General features: G+C 39.3%; 1 protein-coding gene across 3 annotated transcripts in view; it reads left to right on the plus strand.

Moving 5' to 3' along the window:
* The first annotated feature begins 493 nt into the window (after positions 1 to 493).
* HEATR3 (HEAT repeat containing 3) overlaps positions 494 to 21,797 on the plus strand; it is a 44,433-nt gene continuing 23,129 nt past the window's right edge. Inside the window, exons 1-7 of one of the 3 annotated variants that reach the window (XM_077132372.1) lie at positions 494 to 815; positions 1,009 to 1,181; positions 2,996 to 3,083; positions 4,488 to 4,600; positions 6,445 to 6,554; positions 8,928 to 9,068; positions 11,689 to 11,966. In XM_077132372.1, the coding sequence (XP_076988487.1) occupies positions 681 to 815; positions 1,009 to 1,181; positions 2,996 to 3,083; positions 4,488 to 4,600; positions 6,445 to 6,554; positions 8,928 to 9,068; positions 11,689 to 11,966 (1,038 nt within the window). In that variant the 5' untranslated portion in view covers positions 494 to 680. The other 2 variants (XM_077132373.1, XM_077132374.1) reach the window with 2 other exon arrangements.

Here is a 21,797-nt window from a genome sequence, read left to right on the forward strand (position 1 = left end):
ATGAAGAAACTGAGGCAAGGAGATTATGTCACTTTTAAAGCAGTTGTCATATCAAATATGGATGTGCATTCATTCTAAAATATTAACTGGGCTCTGTCCATGACAGGAGCTGTGCTGGGCACTGGGGACACAAAATAAAATCGTGGGTTACTATTTCTTGAGTACCTATTACATGTCAGATTGGTGTGGCGCCTTACAGAATTTCATTTATGTTTCACAATAACCATGCAAGTTAGGCATTATCAATCTCAAGTTAAGATGTCGGCTCTGTGGCGAAATGGATACCGCACTGGACTTCTAGCTAAACCTGGTCTAGGTATCCAAGTTTTATAAAGGTTTGATCAGGTTCCTTAACTTGACCGACATCACAGAGCCGGTAGGAGGCGGGGTCGGTATTACCACGTATTCAAGTCCAACCTCCTCCTTCCCCTGAAAACCACGGAACTCCAGACCTCTGCAGTCTGGCCCCGCCCATCCCTTTTCTACGCACGCGCGCTCTCCGCGCCAGCCCTCTCCTCGCCGCTGATGCAACGCGCGCTTGCGCGTAGCCACCCAATGTGTGTGGCGGCCGTCAGTGGGCCCAGCTGAGCAGAGCAAGAAGGACCTTGTCACTGGCTCGACAGTCTCCAACGTGTGCTGTTGCTGTCCTCTCTCGGTTTGCTCCCGCAGCACACATTACCATGGGCAAGAGCCGGACGAAGCGCTTCAAGCGACCTCAGTTCTCCCCTACGGGCAACTGTCAGACCGAGGAAGCGGCAGCAAACGGGACGGAGGGAGAGGAGGACGATGGGCCTGCGGCGGAGCTGCTGGAAAAGGTAAGGCGAGGGCCTCTGCTCGGCGTCCGAGGTGCGAAGGAGGGGCGGGCGGCGGCGCGCGGGACCCTCTGCGTTGGCGTCCGCCGCCTTTCACGGTTTGCGCCGCGCCCGGCTGGCCGACCCTCTCTCCTGCGCGTGCGCATTCCTCGCCATGCGCGCTTCCCCTCCCTTACCAGTTAGCCCTTGTCCTCAGCTGCAGCATCCGAGCGCCGAAGTCCGTGAGTGCGCCTGCGCGGGATTGGCCAGACTGGTGCAGCAGCAGCCGGTGCTCCCAGACCTTGCGCGCCGGGATGCCGTGCGCCAGCTCGGCCCGCTGCTGCTGGATCCCAGCCTGGCAGTGAGGGAAACCGCGGCCGGCGCGCTCAGGTGAGTCCGGGGGCGGGTCCAGAACTCTGGCTCCGCGTTGGGCCCCAACCCTCCTTGGGCCTGAAATCCAAGCCCGAACATCCTTCCTCAAGTGTTTTTGCGTGCCAGGCAGTGTCGCGTTTTCTCATTCCATACTCGCTACATTTGTGGGAGGCAGTTCTCTAAGGCTGAACTCGGAAGGGTGAGTGACCTGCCAGGTCGCATACATGCCCAGAGGGGATTGCTACTCAGACACCTGGACTCCAGGGGACCTGCCACCCCTGAGTCCACACGTATTCCTGTCCTCTTGACTACTTCATCTGCACCTATCTGCCAAGGCGTCCTCCCCTCAAGTCCTAACACGCATCCTACCTACTCCATGAAGCCTCCGTATGGGTCCTTTTTCATTTACGTATTACTTTCCTGAAATATTTAGGCCCAGGCATGTACCAGGAATTGTTTAAGCAGGCAGGTCACTGAGCAAGACAGCCAAGATAGATCCCTGCCTTCATGAACTTTTGTTGGTGAAGAGAATAAGAAAACTACTAAACAGGTAAATATGATATTAGGTAGTGAGAGGTGCTGTGGAGAAAGCATGAGGCTGGTGAGTTGGGCCTGGTAAGATACTTTAAATTGGGTTCTCTCTAGATAACATTTCATTTGAGACTTGCAGGATGACTGAGCCAGGCATGGAAAATTACGGGCAAGAGCATTCTCAACAGAGGGAACAGCAAGAGCAAAGAAGTGAGATAGGAAAGGAGTCCACATGGTCAGAAAACAGAAGAGTTAGTGTGACACAGTAGAGGAGGGGCAGGAAATTATGAATGAGGCTGAAGAAGTGGACAGGAGTCTGTGGTGTAGGGCTGAGGAACTTAGTCCAAGCAAGGAAGTGACATAATTTTATTTACCTTTTGAAAAGATCACTCTGGTGGCTGTGCAAAGAATGGACCATAGAGGGGGCAAGAGTAAATTTAATATTTGTCCTGCTTATCATAGCTCTAATTGTTTCATTCATTGATTTCGCAAATATCCAATGAGTGCTTACTGTGTGCCAGGGACTGTGCTAGGTTCTGGGAATGTGGTAGTCAGCAAGACAGACATAGTCCCTGTCTTTAACAAATCTTACAGTCTAATGCAGGAAACAGACATTAACCAAATAATTGCATAGTGTATAATTACAGCCAATGATAATTACAAAGGTTGCTGTGAGGGTATAACTGAAGACAGACCTGAGGGAGCAGTATTTGCGATGAGATCTGAAGGATGAGTTGGGAGTTAAACATTTGATGGAGGGATGTAAAAGTCCTACGCCTGAGGAGGAAATGGCATGTAAGATGCCCTCCCTTCTTGGAGGGCATATTCTGATTTGTCTTTGTATCTTCAGTGTCTAGCACAGTGCTATGTACTCCAAAGACAACCTTTGTCTTTTCAATTAAAAATTAAATTTAGCCAGGGCTGCTTCAGGAGACAGCATTCTCAGTAGCTTTACCTGCTGCCCTTAAAATCTTAATTCCCAGAAAATGTCCCTTCATATAAGAACAAGCTTTGATTTATTCCCCTCAAGAAAGTTTTCTTTCCTCTCCTTTTCCTGTAACCATGAACCTCAGACCTTTTCTTTAGAAATAAGTTGTTATATGACAGTCGTTTGTTTACGCCTTGTAAAGGACGAGTGGAAATGCAGATTGGTTCTGCAGCACCAAAGAAATAATAAGCGTTTTTCTCTAGGAAACCCTAATTATGGTTAAAAATAGAAATAACACTTGAAAATTTGATAAATTTGAGTGTTTGGTGGCACATGGTCTGGAAGTGAAACATGTTTTAAACTTCTTGTGTAGAAATCTCAGTGCTTGTGGCGGTTTTGAAGTTTGCGATGACATGGTGACTAAGGACATCATGACTCCCCTGGTTGCACTACTAAAAGAGGTATGCAGTTTTTAAAGTGTTTTGGTGGTAGTTTCTAAATGTAGCTTTTAGTCTACAAGCTTAGTGGGGTTTTTTGCTTGTTTGTTTTTTAATTTGATGTTTAAAAATATCCTATGAAAATTTCTTTTCCTAGAAACTGATTGCTCGTTGTTGATGCCAGTCTCTATTATTTTGTCCCCACTATTTCTTTTTATATGGCAGTTGGAAAAGCTCTTGCTATAACTATATAAGCTGAGCTGTTTAGACTTTAAGCTTTTATTACATAAAAATAATTAATATTTACTGATTGCTTATATATGTGCTAGACCCTTGTTTTGTGTTTTCTGTATTATTTCATTTAATCTTCACAGAAGTCCTATGAGGTAAGTATTATTCCCATTTTACAAATGAGGATGCTGAGGCCCAGACATTAAGAACTTGCCACAAAGATTTCATTGAGTTCCCATATTTAACATCATACCACTCCTATTGTGAGCTCTCTCTGGCATGCCTCTGGCCTTTAATTGTGTGTTGACAGATAATTTACATTTAAGGCTATATAAAGGCTATCTAGTTTTTCTGAGAGGCATCAGCCATGTTTCCTTTAGAGCATTGGTCCTCATCTGGTGATGATTTTTCCTCACAGGGGAGATTTGGCAGGGCCTGAAGACATTTTTGATTGTCATAGCTTAAGGGACTGCGGTTTGCTACTAGCACCTAGTTGGTAGAGATCAGGAATGTGGCTGAACATCTTGTAACACACAGGATAGCTACCTGCAACAAAGGTTTATCTGTTCCAGAATTGCAATAGTGTGAGATTGTGAAGTCCTGCTTGAGGATGCTGGGGAGTATATTAGAGAGTCAGTGCTTCAGGGAGGTTGAGAGTACGAACTCTGAAGCCAGAATGCCTAAATATGAATCTTATGTTGTGATATTCTAAGCTTTAGCTTCGCAACCCCTCTGTACCTCAGTTTCCTGTTTGTAGTGGGAGATTCATCTACATTACAGAGTTGTTACAAACATAATGACTTAATTTATATAAAGTGCTTAGAATGGTGCCTTGCACATAGAAGTTACTGTATAGATGATAGTTCTTATTACATGTTATTTTTCTTTGCCTGGTTCACTGTCTTTTATCACATTAATGAAATACTTTATTGATTTTACATGTTCATTGAAGGTGTGAAAAGCCTTATATCCAGTTGGCATAATGGCTTGGGAACCTTTCTTGTATCTATTTCTTGCCAAAAGGGAAGCAGGATTGTGGCAACTGTACTGCTTATGAGAATTTGATTGCCTTGTTAATCACTATAATTTTTGGGGTTTTTTTGTTGTTGTTGTTGTTGTTGTGATTCTTCACTATCATTAGCCTTTTGTTTAATTATTCTTTTGAACCAAGATGCTAATCATGATATTTGGTTACAGTGTAGTGCTGGACTGGATTCAAATGAGATGTCTCCACAGGAAAAAAAAGATCAGAACAGAAATTCTATTGAGAAAATAGCTAATGAGGCTGTGAACGTGCTGTGGAATATATGGTAAGATGCTTTCCAAACACAGCCTCCTGCTACTACTCTGTCAGGCTGCTGCTCCTTCTGTTAAACTGCATAGGAATCTCTCTTCCTCTTGGTAGGTCTGGAAATCCATGATGTCTATACTTGGGAGCAGAAGTATCAGGTGATCTAAGGTCAACCTTCTTTCCCAAGTCCTTTTCCTCATAGCATCACTTCATCTTTTTCTGTTTTACAACCCATCTCTCCAAGTTATTGCTACTGACAAAAATAAGAGGAATCATGTCCCTTAGCATCTACTGCACCCTCTTTCCTCCCCTCTCCTTCCCTGCATATCTTAAGCAGCAATTGTCTTAAAGCTGGTCAGGCCCTGGTGCCATAGTTGGTTTGGTCTGGCATGTGGAATGAAAGGAGAACCCCAAACCTTGGTAGGAGTTCTACTCCTCTCCTCTGGCAGTCACCATTTGACAGCAAAGTAGATGCATATGAAAAGCTATCTTGGCCTTAGCAGGAAAAAGGGGACATGATGAGGACATTCTCCACTCTGTGATTATACACATTTCTAGCAAGATTTTGTCATGTTCCTTATTTTCAGTGAGCAGCGATTAAAACCTCTGACCTGAAAGCACAGGTATTTCTTAGAATACAGGATTAAGAGGGATTCTGAAAAAGCTGCCCTACATAGCAGTCTGAACTTGGCTTTGATCTCATTTTAAATTAGTGGATTCATTCCACCACAAAAACGGAGAGATCAGATTTGAGGAAATGGCATCTGAGCAAACTGGTAGGTGCTAATTTTCTGCTGTAACAAGATAACTTTAATTTTTTTAAATTGTTGAACTTGAAATTATTTATTTGAGAAGAAACTGAGTAAAATTCTGAAGTGATTTCTCCTTCTTGAATGCCTATGAACTGTACTTAGAATTATTATAGCCCATGGCATTTTTGTTTCTTAGTTTATATTTTAATTTACCTTTACATATGTATCCTTTATCTTCCTGACTCAACTGTGGGCTTCTGAAGGTCAGGATAATGTCTTAGTTAACTAAGTAGACAGATAAACTTACTTAGATAACAGGATTAAATTTCATAATTTAGTCAGTCCTTTTATGCTATTAGGTTCTATTATTAGTTTGTCATATGTATATGTGGTATGTAAGGAGAAATACCAATCTTTGGAAGCATGGATAAAATTATCATAATTAGTTCTGTTTAACCTGTATCAGTTGTATGTTTATTAATAACATTGATAGCTTCAAGGTAGTGTAATTAAAAAAAATATATTTAATTTAGTGATTTCTGTGATGTAGTTTGTAAGTTCTGCCTGATGAAGTTATAACTGGTCTAGAAGGAATGAAGAAGGTATAATTTTTCTTTCAAATTTGTGTTCTTCATGTGATGAATATAGAAGCTTTTTATCCTTATTTTAACTTCTTATTACTGTGATATAATTGAAAGAACAGTAGGCTGGACCCAAGGAACCTACGTACTGGTCATGGCTCTACCACTGACAAAATATGTGATCTGTAGACAGTTTGCTTCACTTTTGAGTCTCAGTTTCCTTATTTATAAAAGGGGGGTTTAAATTAAATGATTTCTCAGAATATCTTCCATTTCTAACCATCTGTTAAGAAAACTGGCACAATAGAGGACAGAGATTGACTCGAGTTCCATGATAGAGAATATAGATGGCCAGTTTTTTTCACTTTTAGTGACTGAATGGATTTTGGTTTCTTACTTCATAGGAATGGTGGGTGTTTGATTCCTACTCTGCTTCTATAAAGCCTAATTTATTTTTTTGTGGGTTTCTTTGGTTGATTTCTTAATGTTAAAATGTGAATAGTAAAACTTTTTTTTCCCGTTTAATTTAGTGAATGCAGTAGTAGAGCAGTATCTATATTCAACAAAGAAGGGTGTTTGGAGATTGTATTAAAGTATTTAAGTAGGTTTCCCACCAATGTTGACCTGGCTATTTCAGTAGGTAAGTGAAGAAAAGGTGATAATTTATTAAGTCTGTGTAGCCTTATTTAAAAGTTTTTATTCAGACATAGCATGTTTATTCTACAAAATTCTGTTTTTTTCTGAATTTTTAAAAATCTGTAATTAATACTTAACTTATTTATAGTTTTCCTTTTTTTCGATCTGAAAGGGAAGAAAGGAAATCTGTGCTTATATGTGGTTGCCAGTCTATCACCATTTTTAGAGTTTTTATTAATTCTTGAAGTTTTCATCTCCATTTACTAATGGTAACCTACAGCTGCTAGGCCTTTAAGCCAAAATGCATTGGAAATCTAGACTTACCTAAACGTCAAGTATGACTCTCTCATACGTCCAGCAGAAAATTGATAACCTGTAGTGTTTTCTGAGAGAAAACAATAAGTATTTGCAGTTTCATTTAGGCCTGCTTCCCGTTTATCAGGCAGGGGACATGAAGTCCAGCAACTTCTGCTGCCTTGGCTCCCTGGCCTTCTCTGTATTGGGTTAGAGAGCTGTTAGGGACCCTTAGCTCAGCAGGGGTTACAGACAGGAAACAGAGGGTGAGTAGCTGAATAGAATTCTGGGCAAGAGTGGAGAAATAGTGATGAATAGCATTTCTTTATACTACCTATCAATGGTAGGCCTCCAGCTGTCTTCTTATTTAGCTATGCATATTTCCTGGCAACGGCAGTGTATTCCCTTACCAGTGTTTCTCTCGGCTTACCAGTGTTTCTCTCGGCTTTAATGGATACTTCTAAGAGAACGGAACAGAAAAGAAGTGAAATAAATACTCCTAGAAAAAAATTTTTTTTTTTTTTTTTTTTTTTACATGGGCAGGCACTGGGAATCGAACCCGGGTCCTCGGGCATGGTAGGCAAGCACTCTTACCTGTTGAGCCACCGTGGCCCGCCCCTAGAAAAAAATTTTAATGAAATTTCTTAAAATAGAATTCTTGGCTGAGGAGAGATTTGCGAGTAAATATGAATTTTAATAACAGTTGAATAGGAAATTGGTAAGTTACTTTTAATCTCAAAGAACAGTTTTTGTTACACTAAGAATTTCAGGTAAGTTAGTTTTAAAAAGAAAAGCTTGTTTTGTGTTTTTGCCTTTAGACTTACACATTTAGTTTTTGATTTTTTCTTGTAATGAACTTTTTGACATGGATCAAAATAAAGTCATTTTCATTGTATAATAGTGCTTTCCTTCTGCATTTAACTGGATTCATGATTTATTTAACATATGTCAAGTTTTTTTTGTTTTGAAAGTTAGGCAAGGTTTATATACAGTAAAGTGAATTTAGGAGGTTTCATCCTAAATTTTAACTTGTATTGCCCTTATGGTGCAGTCACAATTTTTTTTTTTGTTAGCGGGAATTTAATTGGGCTCTTAATGAAAAAAATACTCTTTTCAGATATATGTACATGTACCTATATATGTATATATAGATTTGCATACAGATGTATGCATACTAGGTCATAGCAATAGCACGTTTTTTTTTTTCACATGGGCAGGTACCGGGAATTGAACCTGGGTCCTCTGGCATGGCAGGCAAGCATTCTTGCCTGCTGAGCCACCGTGGCCCGCCCAGCATGTTTTGACTTAATTCAGATGAGCATTATCTAATTTGAAATTTTTAGACCATGACAGAAATGGGTGTATATGAAATCAAATACCTCACAGAAAACAAACCTGGGCTTGTTCCTTCTGTACTTCAGAAGTCTTTTCTGTCAAACCTTTTTATACAATCCCAGTTGTTTTTTTTTACTTTTAGTGAATTCTTTCTGATATTCAGGTTGTAATTCATTGCTTCATTATACTGCAAGGGAAGGAGCTAAATGCTAAATGGATCATATATCACTACTAGTATTTTATCCATTTCTTAATTTACTAATTTTATGTAAAATAACTTTTTTACTTTTCATAGAGAGTTATTTCTTCACCACAAATAACTAACCTTTAAGGTCATACTGAACTTGAAGCCAGAATGCTTATGTAGGGCTTTTTATTTAAATAGAGCTACTCAGAGTGTGGCCAGTGAACTGGCAGTGATCCACAGGTTGCTGCTGGTACATGATAAATATGGAAATTGGAGAGAAACCTTTATGCATGTTTATAGTAATTTGACATTGCCAGGACATTTATGAGCCTTTTAAATTGCATTTTATGAAAGAATCATTCTGTATAGGACTAGAAATTAAAAAAAAAAAAGTGTTTTATGACAATGATAGCTTAAGAAACTATTTGTTTCACTTGTACCAAAAACTACAAGTATTAAAACACTTGTGAAGATGTACATGTTTTTCGATGCTAAGTATTGTTGTAAGTTATCCTAAGCAGAATTCATTTGTTTCTAAATATTTAATTTTTGTCTTTATAGCACATTGTTTGCAGACAGTGACTGAAGATAACCCAGAGCTACTGAAATCTTTCAGTGCTGCAGCACTGCATGTGCTGGAGTCAGCAATGCTCTCTTCTGTCATTTCCATGGAATATGTTCTATTAAAGACATTGGTGGCAGGTAAACTTTATCCACATGGAATAGTCTTTCTTTTAGTAACTCACATTTCAGTGGAACCCTTAATTCCAGCAATTCAGATAATCTGATGATCTGTTGAGTAGCCCATACTTTATACAATTTTGGCGTGTTTTCCTCTTGCCCCTTAGCTTTGCAGAGATGACTTATCTTGAGAGGTATTTTTTATTTTTTTAAATTTTTTAAATTAATTTTTAAATTTTTTAAAAAAAGATTACAAAAAACACAAGCATTCTTAATCTATGATCATTCTGTTCTACATATATAATCAGCAATTCACAATATCATCACATAGTTGCACATTCATCATCATGATCATTTCTTAGAACATTTGCATCAATTCAGAAAAAGAAATAAAAAGACAACAGAAAAATGAAATGGAAACAGAAAGAAAAGAAAAATTATACATACCATACCCTTTACCCTTCCCTTTCATTGATCACTAGCATTTCAAACTAAATTTATTTTAACATTCGTTCCCCCTATTATTTATTTTTATCCCATATGTTCTACTCGTCTGTTGACAAGGTAGATAAAAGGAGCATCAGATGCAAAATTTTCACAATCACACAGTCACATTATGAAAGCTGTATCATTATACCATCATCATCAAGAAACATGGCTACTGGAACACAGCTCTACGTTTTCAGGCAGTTCCCTTCAGCCTCTCCATTACATCTTGGATAACAAGGTGATATCTACTTAATGCATAAGAATAACCTCCAGGATAACCTCTTGACTCTGTTTGGAATCTCTCAGCCATTGACACTTGTCTCAATTCCTTCTTCCCCCTTTTGGTCAAGAAGGTTTTCTTACTCCCTTGATGCTGCGTCTCAGCTCATTCTAGAGTTTTTCTCAATCCCTTGATGCTGAATCTCAGCTCATTCTAGGATTTCTGCCCCACATTTCCAGGAAGGTCCTCACCCCTGAGAGTCTTGTCCCATGTAGACAGGGGGAGAGTGGTGAGTTTGCTTGTTGTATAGGCTGGAGAGAGAGACCACATCTGAGCAACAAAAGAGGTTCTCTTGGGGGTGACTCTTAGGCCTTTTTTTTTTTTTAATTTATTAATTTAAAAAAATTAAATGAAATCAAAATTAACATAGATAATCAGCAGTTCACAATATCATCACTTAGTTGCATATTCATCATTTCTTAGAACATTTGCATCCATTCAGAAAAAGAAATAAAAAGACAATAGAAAAAGAAATAAAACGAAAACAGAAAAAAAACAAAAAAGATAATACTTACCATACCCCTTACCCCTCGCTTTCACTGAGTTTATTTTAACATGTTCCCCCTATTATTTATTTTTACTCCATATATTCTACTCGTCTGTTGACAAGGTAGACTAAAGGAGCATCAGACACAAGTTTTTCAAAATCACACAGTCACATTGTGAAAGCTATATCATTATTCAAGAAACATGGCTGCTGGAATACAGCTCTACATTTTCAGGCAGTTCCATCCAGCCTCTCCCTTACATCTTGAATAACAAGGTGATATCTACTCAATACGTAAGAATAACCTCCAGGATAACCTCTCGACTCTGTTTGGAATCTCTCAGCCATTAACACTTTGTCTCATTTCGCTCTTTGGTCGCTTTTGGTCGAGAAGGTTTTCTCAATCCCTTAATGCTAAATCTCAGCTCATTCTAGGGTTTTTCTCAATCCCTTGATGGTGAGTCTCAGCTCATTCTAGGATTTCTATCCCACGTTGCCAGGGAAGTCCACATCCCTGGGAGTCATGTCCCACGTAGACAGGGGAAGGGTGGTGAGATTGCTTGTTGTGTTGGCTGGAGAGAGAGGTCTTAGGCCTAATTTTAAGTAGGCTTGACCTATCCTTTGTGGGGTTAAGTTTCACATGAACAAACCCCGGGGGCTCAGCTTATAGCTTTGGTTGTCCACACTGCTCATGAGAATATCAAGGATTCAACTTGGGGTAGTTGAATTTTCCCCCCTTCTTACCATTCCCCGAAGGGGACTTTACAAATACTTTTCCACTCACTGATTAAATCACTCTGGAATTCATTGGGGCATCACTCTGGACAAACCAACAAAATCTCATGTCCTACCCGAGGTTCTGTGTACTTATGTTGTTCAACCAACTCTCTACATAAATTATATTAGGAAATGCACTAGTCAAAATATAAATTTTGGACTAACTGCTAAATAATAGGTCCTGCTCTGTTTTGATAAGCAAAAAAATAAGAACCTGTGCTCTGGTTTGTAAGTGAGGCTTTGGAATTTTAGTACATTCCTTTCTACCGTTGGAATATGAGAAGCTGCTGAGGAGAGCACCTCAGGTTAAGAAGAAAGAAAGCAAGGCAATTTAATTTCTCATTTTAAAAGAAACTTGATCAGTGTGCTTTTGGTCTACTGATATGTAGCATATCAGAGAAAGGCATTGTGTGCCAAGGAAGGGAGATGATTGTGAAGAAGTGCAGTGCTGTTTGACATTTAATAAAAACTGAACAGAGGCAGTAGAGTTAAGTGTTTGTTTTTTTTTTTGAAATTACACTTGAGCTTTAAGAACCAGTCTTGGGGAAACTGTATTTGGTAAAAGATTTAACAGATGATACTTTTCTCTTTATGTTCTTTTTCCCCAGGCACATTTTGGAATCTAAAGGACACTGTTCCATCTAGGAGTCAAGCAGAAATCATAAATGCTGTAATAAAAGTCTTATCTGAAGTTTTGGAAATGGATGCTGGTGAAATGATTATTCACATGAAGGAGGCTGAAATGCAAAGGTTAAAAACTGCTGCAGAGAATGAGGAAATATTAGAGAATGCTAATGGCCATGCTTTGGTTGAAGATGATGAAATGGAAGAAATTCCTCATAAAAGAAAAGTCAGAAGGAAAACTTTCATTTCAGATTTACTTCCCGTAAGTCAGATTGATGTTCTTAAATTTATGTGGATAAATACAGCTTTTTGTGTGTGTGTGTAGGTGTCTTTAGTTTTATAGAAACATGTTTGATAAAGTGAATTTCAGTAAAGATCAGTCATATTTTCACATTAATTCTCCTTACAAATATTAGAAATTTACTACCAAAGGGAAAGACATCTAAGATGAAATTTTTGTATAAAGGTAAAAATTTCAAAGATGGAATAGACCAATACTTTTAGAATACTTTAGAAACATGGGACAGTTTCCCTAAATGTCTCCCCACTTCAGTTACATGTTGACCCCTGTCTTCAAGTTAAGGTATTGTCCCTTATTGTTGTGTCTTTTAGTTTAGTGTTTAGCCTTATCGGAGTAGCAGGCCAAACTTTGTTTTATACACTACTGTTGAGCAGGGTAGGTTGAGTGGGAGTTAATGACAATTTGTAGTTTTTACACATCAAGTTATTGTGGTGTAGTTGTGTTAATGGATGTGATGTTGGGCTAAGGGTGAGTATTCTTAGCTTCAGGAATCACTTCCACTGAGCCAGTCAATAGAGATAGAGCCATGTTTTAGAAAATGATTTCTCCAAAGAAGAGAACAAATTGTTGGGAAGACAGGGACAGCATTTTCATTCCTGGGCTGTGTGCAGATTTCTGAGGGCATAGAGTTTCTGTATAGTAGTCATTCCTTACCCAGCTCTGATAGAAGAGGAAATGAGGATGTTGGAGAAAGCTTTCGACAGAATGCCTGAGGCATGTTAATGGTATAAAATGAACTCTTAGTGAGAATTGTCTTAGGTCAGCGTTTAATTTTCGATAAATATGCCCAGTAAGGATTCTTTTAAGTGGAATATACTTGAAAACAAACATAACAGTACGCTACTTTCTTTGTGTTTATGAAGTCTTGAAAATTATAAATTTGGGGGTGTTTTAAGTTAAAAAATACTGTAGTTAGCAACACTTTTTTTTTTTTTGTATGACTAGCCATCAAGTGCAAAGCCTTGTATTAAGAACTTAGTGCTAGGGAGGATACAGAGATGAGAAGACCATTGTGCCATTGAATTTCTGGCAAATCATAAAGTGTCCTGAAAATTGTAGCATTCACTTTTGGTGCAGGAGACATATTATTTGACCCCTAAATTCATTCCTTGGTTCACTGTGCACCTGACACAGTTTAAAATTAGTAAAACAAGATAGATGAAGGCATAGCAGTGCTTCTTGTCCTCCAAAAGGGATGTTTACAAACTAGCACCATTGTCTTCTCAGTTATTGTAGGAAGATTAAATTATTGATCTGGAATCTGCTTGGTTTCATTATCCATATGTGGAAAGTCAGGATGTAATGAATCAGTGCTTGGAGGCTCACTTTCAGTCGTTAGTATCATACTGATCAGGCCTCTGTTTATCTTTTTTTTTTTTAATTTTTTTTTATTAATCAAAAAAAAGAAAAGAAATTAACACAACATTTAGAAATCATTCCATTCTACACATGCAGTCAGTAATTCTTAGTATCATCACATAGATGTATGATCATCATTTATTAGTACATTTGCATCGATTTAGGAAAAGAACTAGCAAAACAGCAGAAAAAGATATAGAATGTTAATATAGAGAAGGGAATTAAAATAATAATACTAATAAAAAAATATATATATATAAAAAGGAAAAAAAAAACAAAAACAAAAGATACAAACAAACAAACAAACAAAAAACCATATTTCAGGTGCAGCTTCATTCAGTGTTCCAACATAGTTACATTACACTTAGGTATTATTGTGCTGTCCATTTTTGAGTTTTTGTATCTAGTCCTGTTGCACAGTCTATATCCCTTCAGCTCCAATTACCCATTATCTTACCCTGTTTCTAACTCCTGCTGGTCTCTGTTACCAATGATATATTCCAAGCTGATTCTCGAATGTCGATTCACATCAGTGGGACCATACAGTATTTGTCCTTTAGTTTTTGGCTAGACTCACTCAGCATAATGTTCTCTAGGTCCATCCATGTTATTACATGCTTCATAAGTTTAGTCTGTCTTAAAGCTGCATAATATTCCATCATAGGTATACGCCACAGTTTGTTTAGCCACTCGTCTGTTGATGGACATTTTGGCTGTTTCCATCTCTTTGCAATTGTAGATAATGCTGCTATAAACACTGGTGTGCAAATGTCCGTCTGTGTCTTTGCCCTTAAGTCCTTTGAGTAGATACCTAGCAGTGGTATTGCTGGGTCGTAATCCATTCTGCCAGTCTATGTCTTTTGATTGGGAAATTCAGTCCATTAACTTTTAGTGTTATTACTGTTTGGATAATATTTTCCTCTACCATTTTGCTTTTGTATTATATATATCATATCTGATTTTCCTTCTTTCTACACTTTACTCCATACCTTTCTCTTCTGTCTTTTCATATCTGACTCTAGTGCTCCCTTTAGTATTTCTTGCAGAGCTGGTCTCTTGGTCACAAATTCTCTCAGTGACTTTTTGTCTATAAATGTTTTAATTTCTCCTTCATTTTTGAAGGACAATTTTGCTGGATATAGGAGTCTTGGTTGGCAGTTTTTCTCTTTTAGTGATTTAAATATATCATCCCACTGTCTTCTAGCTTCCATGGTTTCTGCTGAGAAATCTACACATAGTCTTATTGGGTTTCCCTTGTATGTGACAGATTGTTTTTCTCTTGCTGCTTTCAAGATCCTCTCTTTCTCTTTGACCTCTGACATTCTAACTAGTAAGTGTCTTGGAGAACGCCTATTTGGGTCTATTCTCTTTGGGGTGCGCTGCACTTCTTGGATCTGTAAATTTAGGTCTTTCATAAGAGTTGGGAAATTTTCAGTGATAATTTCTTCCATTAGTTTTTCTCCTCCTTTTCCCTTCTCTTCTCCTTCTGGGACACCCACAACACGTATATTTGTGCGCTTCATATTGTCATTCAGTTCCCTGATCCCCTGCTCAAGTTTTTCCATTCTTTTCCCTATAGTTTCTGTTTCTTTTTGGAATTCAGATGTTCCATCCTCCAGTTCACTAATTGTAGCTTCTGTCTCTTTCGATCTACCATTGTAGGTATCCATTGTTTTTTCCATTTTTCTTCTTTGTCCTTCACTCCCATAAGTTCTGTGATTTGTTTTTTCAGATTTTCTATTTCTTCTTTTTGTTCAGCCCATGTCTTCTTCATGTCCTCCCTCAATTTATTGATTTGGTTTTTGAAGAGTTTTTCCATTTCTGTTCGTATATTCAGCATTAGTTGTCTCAGCTCCTGTATCTCATTTGAACTATTGGTTTGTTCCTTTGACTGGGCCATATCTTCAATTTTCCGAGCATCATCCATTATTTTCTGTGGGTGTCTGGGCATTTGATCAGATTTCCCTGGGTGTGGGACCTGGGTGGTTGAAAGGTTTTTCTGTGAAATCTCTGGGCTGTGTTTTTCTTTTCCTGCCCAGTAGGTGGCGCTCGTGGCGCTCGTCTGTCTGCGGGTCCCACCAGTAAAAGATGCTGTGGCTCCTTTAATTTGCCAGTCCGAATCTCGCAGTCGGCGCGGGAAACCGCACGTGGGGGGGGGTTCGCCGGCCCCCACGGCTTGGGGGAGTGCCAGTCCAAATTGCCCAGCTGGCCCAAGACGCCAAGCGTGGCGGGAGGGCCCCGCTATCCAACGTTCCCAGTCAGACCGGGGAGCCACGTGCGTGGAGGGGACCCCAGTCGCCAGCCGCCCCAGCCGGGAAAACGCGCGCCCCTCGGGTATCTCACCGCAGCGGATTCTCCCTGCCCATTCAGCCGTTCCAGAATGGGGTACGCTGTCTTTTGGTCTCTGTTGTGGTTCCGAGAGCTGTTTCGTATTGTTTCTGTTTCTTTAGTTGCTGTTCTGGAGCAGGAACTAAGACCGGCGCGTCTTACTAAGCCGCCATCTTCTCCGCAAGTCTCTCAGGCCTCTGTTTATCTTCACTGATGTGGGTGTATCATGTTTTACCACTCCAGATTTCTTTCAGATCAGAAATGGAAATTATATTTAGACTGTTAGGGAGCTCTACAGTATCTAAAATCCCTTACAGGGAATGGGAGAATGGTGTTTATGGGTGAGTTTCCCTATCTTCAGCCTTACTTCCAGGGAGCATCTAAAAGGAGTAAACGGGGCTAAGTCCCAAGTCTACTGAGATTAAGAAAAAACCCCACTGTTTAAAAATTGATTTTTAACTGTTATTTAGAGATTCGCTTTTTTTTTCCTGTTCTGCATATATATTCAGTAATTCTCAATATCATCACTTAGTTGCATCTTATCATTTCCTAGAACATTTGCATTAATTCAGAAAAAGAAATTAAAAGACAGTAGAAAAAGAAATAAAATGAACATAGGAAAGTAAAAAAAAAGATTATACCTACCATACCCCTTATCCCTCGCTTTCGTTGATCACTAGCATTTCAAACTAAATTTATTTTAACATTTGTTCCCCCTATTATTTATTTTTATTCTATACGTTCTACTTGTTTGTTGACAAGGTAGATAAAAGTAGTATCAGACACAAGGTTTTCACAATTACACAGTCACATTGTGACAGCTATATCATTATTCAGTCATCCTCAAGAAACATGGCTACTGGAACACAGTTTTACATTTTCAGGCAGTTCTCTCCAGCCTCTCCTTTGCATCTTGAATAACATGATGATATCTGCTTAATGCATAAGAATAACCTCCAGGACAACCTCTCTTCCAACACTCTGTTTGGAATGTCTCAGCCATTGACACTTTGTCTCATTTCACTCTTCCCCTTTTTGGTAGAGAAGGTTTTCGCAATCCCTTGATGCTAAGTCTTAGCTCATTCTCGGGTTTTTCTCAATCCCTTGATGCTGAGTCTCAGCTTATTCTAGGATCTCTGTCTCACGTTGCCAGGAAGGTTCACACATAGACAGGGGAAGGGTGGTGAGTGAATCATGTCCTGTGTAGACAAGGGAAGGGTGGTGAGTCTGCTTGTTGTGTTGGCTGGAGAGAGAGACCACATCTGAGCAACAAAAGAGGCTCTCTTGGGGGTGACTCTTAGGCCTAAATTTTAAGTAGACTTGACCTACCTTTGTAGGGTTAAGTTTCATATGAACAAACCCCAAGACTGGGGGCTCAGCCTGTAGCTTTGGTTGTCCACACTGCTTGTGAGAATATCAAGAATTCAGCTTGGGGAAGTTGCATTTCTCCCTGTTCTCACCATTCCCCGAAGGGGGCTTTGCAGATACTTTTCCACTCACTGACTGAATCACTCTGGGATTCATCGGGGCATCACTCTGGACAAACCAACAAAATCTTATGTCCTATCTGAGTTTCCAAGTACTTATGGAGTTCAGTCTTAGTGTCTACATAAGTTATATTAGGAAATGCACTAGTCAAAATATAAATTTTGTAATAAATAAACATTTTTTGCTTTAGTCTCACACATAAGGTGACATTTTAAAATATGAATTACCATCTATTTTCAGCACCCTGCAATAATGACATTCCTTTGTTCTTCCTCATGCAAAAACATTTTTTAAATTTGTACCTTTAGTCACTATTATTATACGCTCCAGCATTCCTAGATTATACCATCTCAGTCTTTAACATCTATCTTTCTTTCTGATTTCATTTATGTCCCTAGCCCTCCTAAAGATTCACTTTTTAAAGCATTATTTAAAAATATAATTTTGGTGCTTATAAGTGCAATGTTTTCTCATTTCAAAAACTTGATTTTTAAAGTCTTATTATTCTAGTTAGTAGAAGAAAGATTAACATGCTGATCAGTCAGCCAACATTTAAGTGCCAGGAGAATGCTAGGCATCATACTGATACGTGCCAGGAATACAAATTTAGTCAGCTGTAATCTTTTACTTTGACTAAAGGCTTGTGCAGTAGTCCCTTAGAATCAAAACCCTCAACTGCATAATTTTTTATAAGAAGACATAGCCTCAAATATGTGAAGAAAGAGCAGCTCACCTTAAGTTTTGTTTTATTTTTTCTTTTTTTGTGTTTAACATTTGCAAAAGTAGAGACCCTTTACCCAACTTAAACAGTTATCATTTAATGAGTCATAGTCTGTTTTATTTCATCATCTTTCCTTACCCATTCTCTCCATTCTCTCTTCTGATTATTTTGAAGCAAATTTCAGATGTCAGAACATTTTGTCTTGATTTGTTCTTTGCCTGTGTGTGTGATAACATGTAAGCCCAATTTCCCATTCTAGCCATTCTTTTTTTTTTTAATGCAATTTTGTTGAGATATATTATATATTCACATACCATATAAAAACCCAGATTGTGGGACGAGTGGTTCAGAGTTGCCATATAGCTGTGCATTCATCTAACGATTCTTAATTGGATATTTCAGTGGAATCAGTTACATTCACAGTGTTGTGCCACTAGCATCACCTTGTTACCAAGACATTTTCATGACTCTAAACAGAAACCTTGTACCTCTTAGGCAATGCTTCCTCATTCTCCTCTTGCCTTGGCCCCTGATATCTTCTGATCTCTGTTCTGTCTTTATGGATTTGCGTCTTCTATATATTTCATATAAGTAGACTCAGAATACTTTCCTTTTATGTCTGACTTAATTTCACTTAGCATATTGTTTTCAAGATTCATCCATGTTAAATCATGTATCAAAACTTCGTTCCTTTTTAGGTTGGTTCTTGTCAGTTTAATAACAGTAAAGACACAGGAAAATGTTCTGAGAAGGAGCATTAAGTGAAGAAATGGAACTTAATTCCAAAGTTCCTTGTAAGACAAATCATTATACATTTGAAGTGAATGAAAGCCCAATAACGTTTATCTGACTTTGAACTAGTGTAATAAAAGTTTATTTAGTTGAATTATCACACACACACAAAGCAGATAGGAGTAATTTTTATATACGTTCTTGTTGGTGATAAAAGGAATACACATTTAGGAATCCCTGAGATAGATCTATTAAATTGGCTGTTTTGTTTTTTTCCAAACACACATTTCAAGTAACAGTTAAAATGTTGCATAAAGAAGTTGCTGGTGAGGGCAACAGTGGCTCAGTGGCAGAATTCTCACCTGCGATGCCAGAGACCCACGTTCAATTCCCAGAGCCTGCCCGTGTTAAAAAAAAAAAAACCCTAGAAGTTGCTAGTGAGTTGTACATGAATATGAACAGTCCAGAAAGGAAAATGGAAATATACCACAGGATCTGTATTAGTTAGGGTTCTCTAGAGAAACAGAATCAACAGGGAACACTTGCAAATATAAAATTTATGAAAGTGTCTCACGTGACCATAGGAACGCAGAGTCCAAAATCCACAGGGCAGGCTGTGAAGCCGATGACTCCAATGGATGGCCTGGATGAACTCCACAGGAGAGGCTCACCAGCCAAAGCAGGAATGCAACCTGTCTCCTCTGAGTCCTCCTTAAAAGGCTTCCCATGATTGGATTTAGCATCACTAATTGCAGAAGACACACCCCTTTGGCTGATTACAAATGGAATCAGCTGTGGATGTAGCTGACGCGATCATGACCTAATCCTAGGAAATGTCCTCATTGCAACAGATAGGCCAGCGCTTGCCCAATCAGATGAACAGGTACCACAACTTGGCCAAGTTGACACCTGTCCCTAACCATGACAGTCCACCCCTTGTCAACTTGGCACACACACACATATATATATATATATATATATATATATATATATCACCTTAGACCATACTTAATTTCCAAATGAAAACAAATAAGCACACATTTTTTCTTTTACCTGACAATACTCAACTGTCCTGCATATAACTGGAAACACATTAAATCTCTCCAGAATAGCTTGCAAATCCTTGGGCAACATTCATCCTTAAACTTGATATCTTACAGCATAAATAGTATAACACAAACAAAACAGCATTACAGTCCTCGTTTCTGAACTGATTACGTGGTCAAAGTTCATATTTATCACTACCTTCTTCCACTACCCATTCCATGTTCCCTTTCCCCTCAGCAAGCATTTCAGCTGGCCGTGGTTCTTTGCCTGGTGGGGTGACCCAAACCTTCATTCCTGAAGTCTCATAGCCATTAGTGGTCCTGCCTGGATTGTGTTGTTGCAGTTTTCCATTGATTTTAATCACAGGGCATGGTAGTACTAATAGACGCCCCAGGGGATCTCCTATATTCCAAGAAAACTCTTCTTTACCTCCATTATGTAGTTGCAGTCCTACTTCCTTCTGATAGTCAGGGTCAATTACCCCAGACAATAATGTAATCCCCTTCTTGGTGTGTTGATCCAGAGGCATAAGTAGCCCAAAATGGCCAGGTGGCAATCTTAACTTCCAGTTCAGTGGTATCACTGTTGTTTCTCCTGGAGAAAGCACACCCCGTTTTGGAACTAAAACCTGTAGACCAGCAGAACTCAGGGTAGCAGGGATAGGAAGCAAAAATTTTCCTAGTGGATCACTAGGAGTAATAGTGAGTGGCACCACACCCATTTCCACCCCTTGGTTCCTGGACCCATGGATCCTGGCTATGGGAGAAACAGCACCATACAGCGGACGCTGATTTAGAGCATACACAGCTTCCTGGAGAACATTACCCCAGCCTTTCAAGTTTTTGCCACCTAGTTGGCACCGTAATTGAGTTTTCAAAAGGCCATTCCACCGTTCTATCAATCCAGCTGAAAAATATGGAGCGCTTCACGAATTTGCGTGTCATATAATTTTGATGCCTCCTTTGAGTTTGTTGTCTATTATAATACCCACGTCTACCCTGTCTTTGGTGATTAAGTGCTGCCACCTGGCTTCTGCCAACTCGGGATCCTGTCATCCCCATTGTGTTTAAGGATTCCAGCTCAGTGACAGCAGTTCCTACAGTAATATCTGACCTACAGAGAAGTGCAACCACAGAGCTCTTGAGGGATGATGGTGCTAGTCTCACAAACTTATTTCTCACTGTTCTGGTAAAAGGTGCATCTTCTGGACATTCCTGGGGTGTAAGAGCAGGCTTTGCATGATAAATCCACTCTAACATCCCAATCTCTCTAAGCCTCTGGATCCCCTCATCTACATTATACCAGGGCAGTTCTGGCATTTCAACCTCAGGTAATGTTGGCCACCTTTTGATCCATGTTTCAACCAACCACCCAAACAAGCTGTTAACACCTTTTCTAACTGCTCTAGCCATAACATTGAATGCAGAATCTCTGCTTAGTGGGCCCATATCAATAAATTCAGCCTGATCCAGCCTTATATTCCTCCCACCATTATCCCACACTCTTAAAATCCATCGCCACACATATTCCCCTGATTTCTGTCTATATAAATTGGAAAACTCACACAGTTCTTTTGGAGTATAACGTACCTCCTCATGTGTGATACTTTGTACCTCACCTTTAGGGGCCTGTTGGGACTTTAGTCTAGTTATAGGTCTAGAAGAAATGAGGGGTGGTGGGGGTGGGTCATGAAAAGAATTAGAAATATCTTCCAAGCCATTTGCTTTAGGGCTTTCACTTGCAGTTTCATCTGGTGAAACAGGATTAATAACTCTAGGGCTAATCCCTTCAGGAGGAGGTTGGGTGGCCAATTCCTCAAGGCAGGCTGGAGGTGGGGCGGCTATGTCCTCAGGGCAGACTATTACAGGGTTATCTAAAGAAGGCTCAGCATGGTCTAGGGTTTCAGCCTCACCCCCAAGATCATTATCAATCCATATGTCACCATCCCATTTTTCAGGGTCCCACTCCTTTCCAATCAATGCCCTCACTTTAACGGCAGACACCATGCAAGACTGAGATTTCAGTTTACATTGTAAAGTTGCTACTCTAACAATAAGATTCTGAGTCTGATTTTCAGAGATCTCAAGTCTACGGCTACAGGAAATAAAATTTTCCTT

Source organism: Tamandua tetradactyla, chromosome 16 (assembly GCF_023851605.1).
Source record: "Tamandua tetradactyla isolate mTamTet1 chromosome 16, mTamTet1.pri, whole genome shotgun sequence".
NCBI classification, from domain to species: domain Eukaryota; kingdom Metazoa; phylum Chordata; class Mammalia; order Pilosa; family Myrmecophagidae; genus Tamandua; species Tamandua tetradactyla.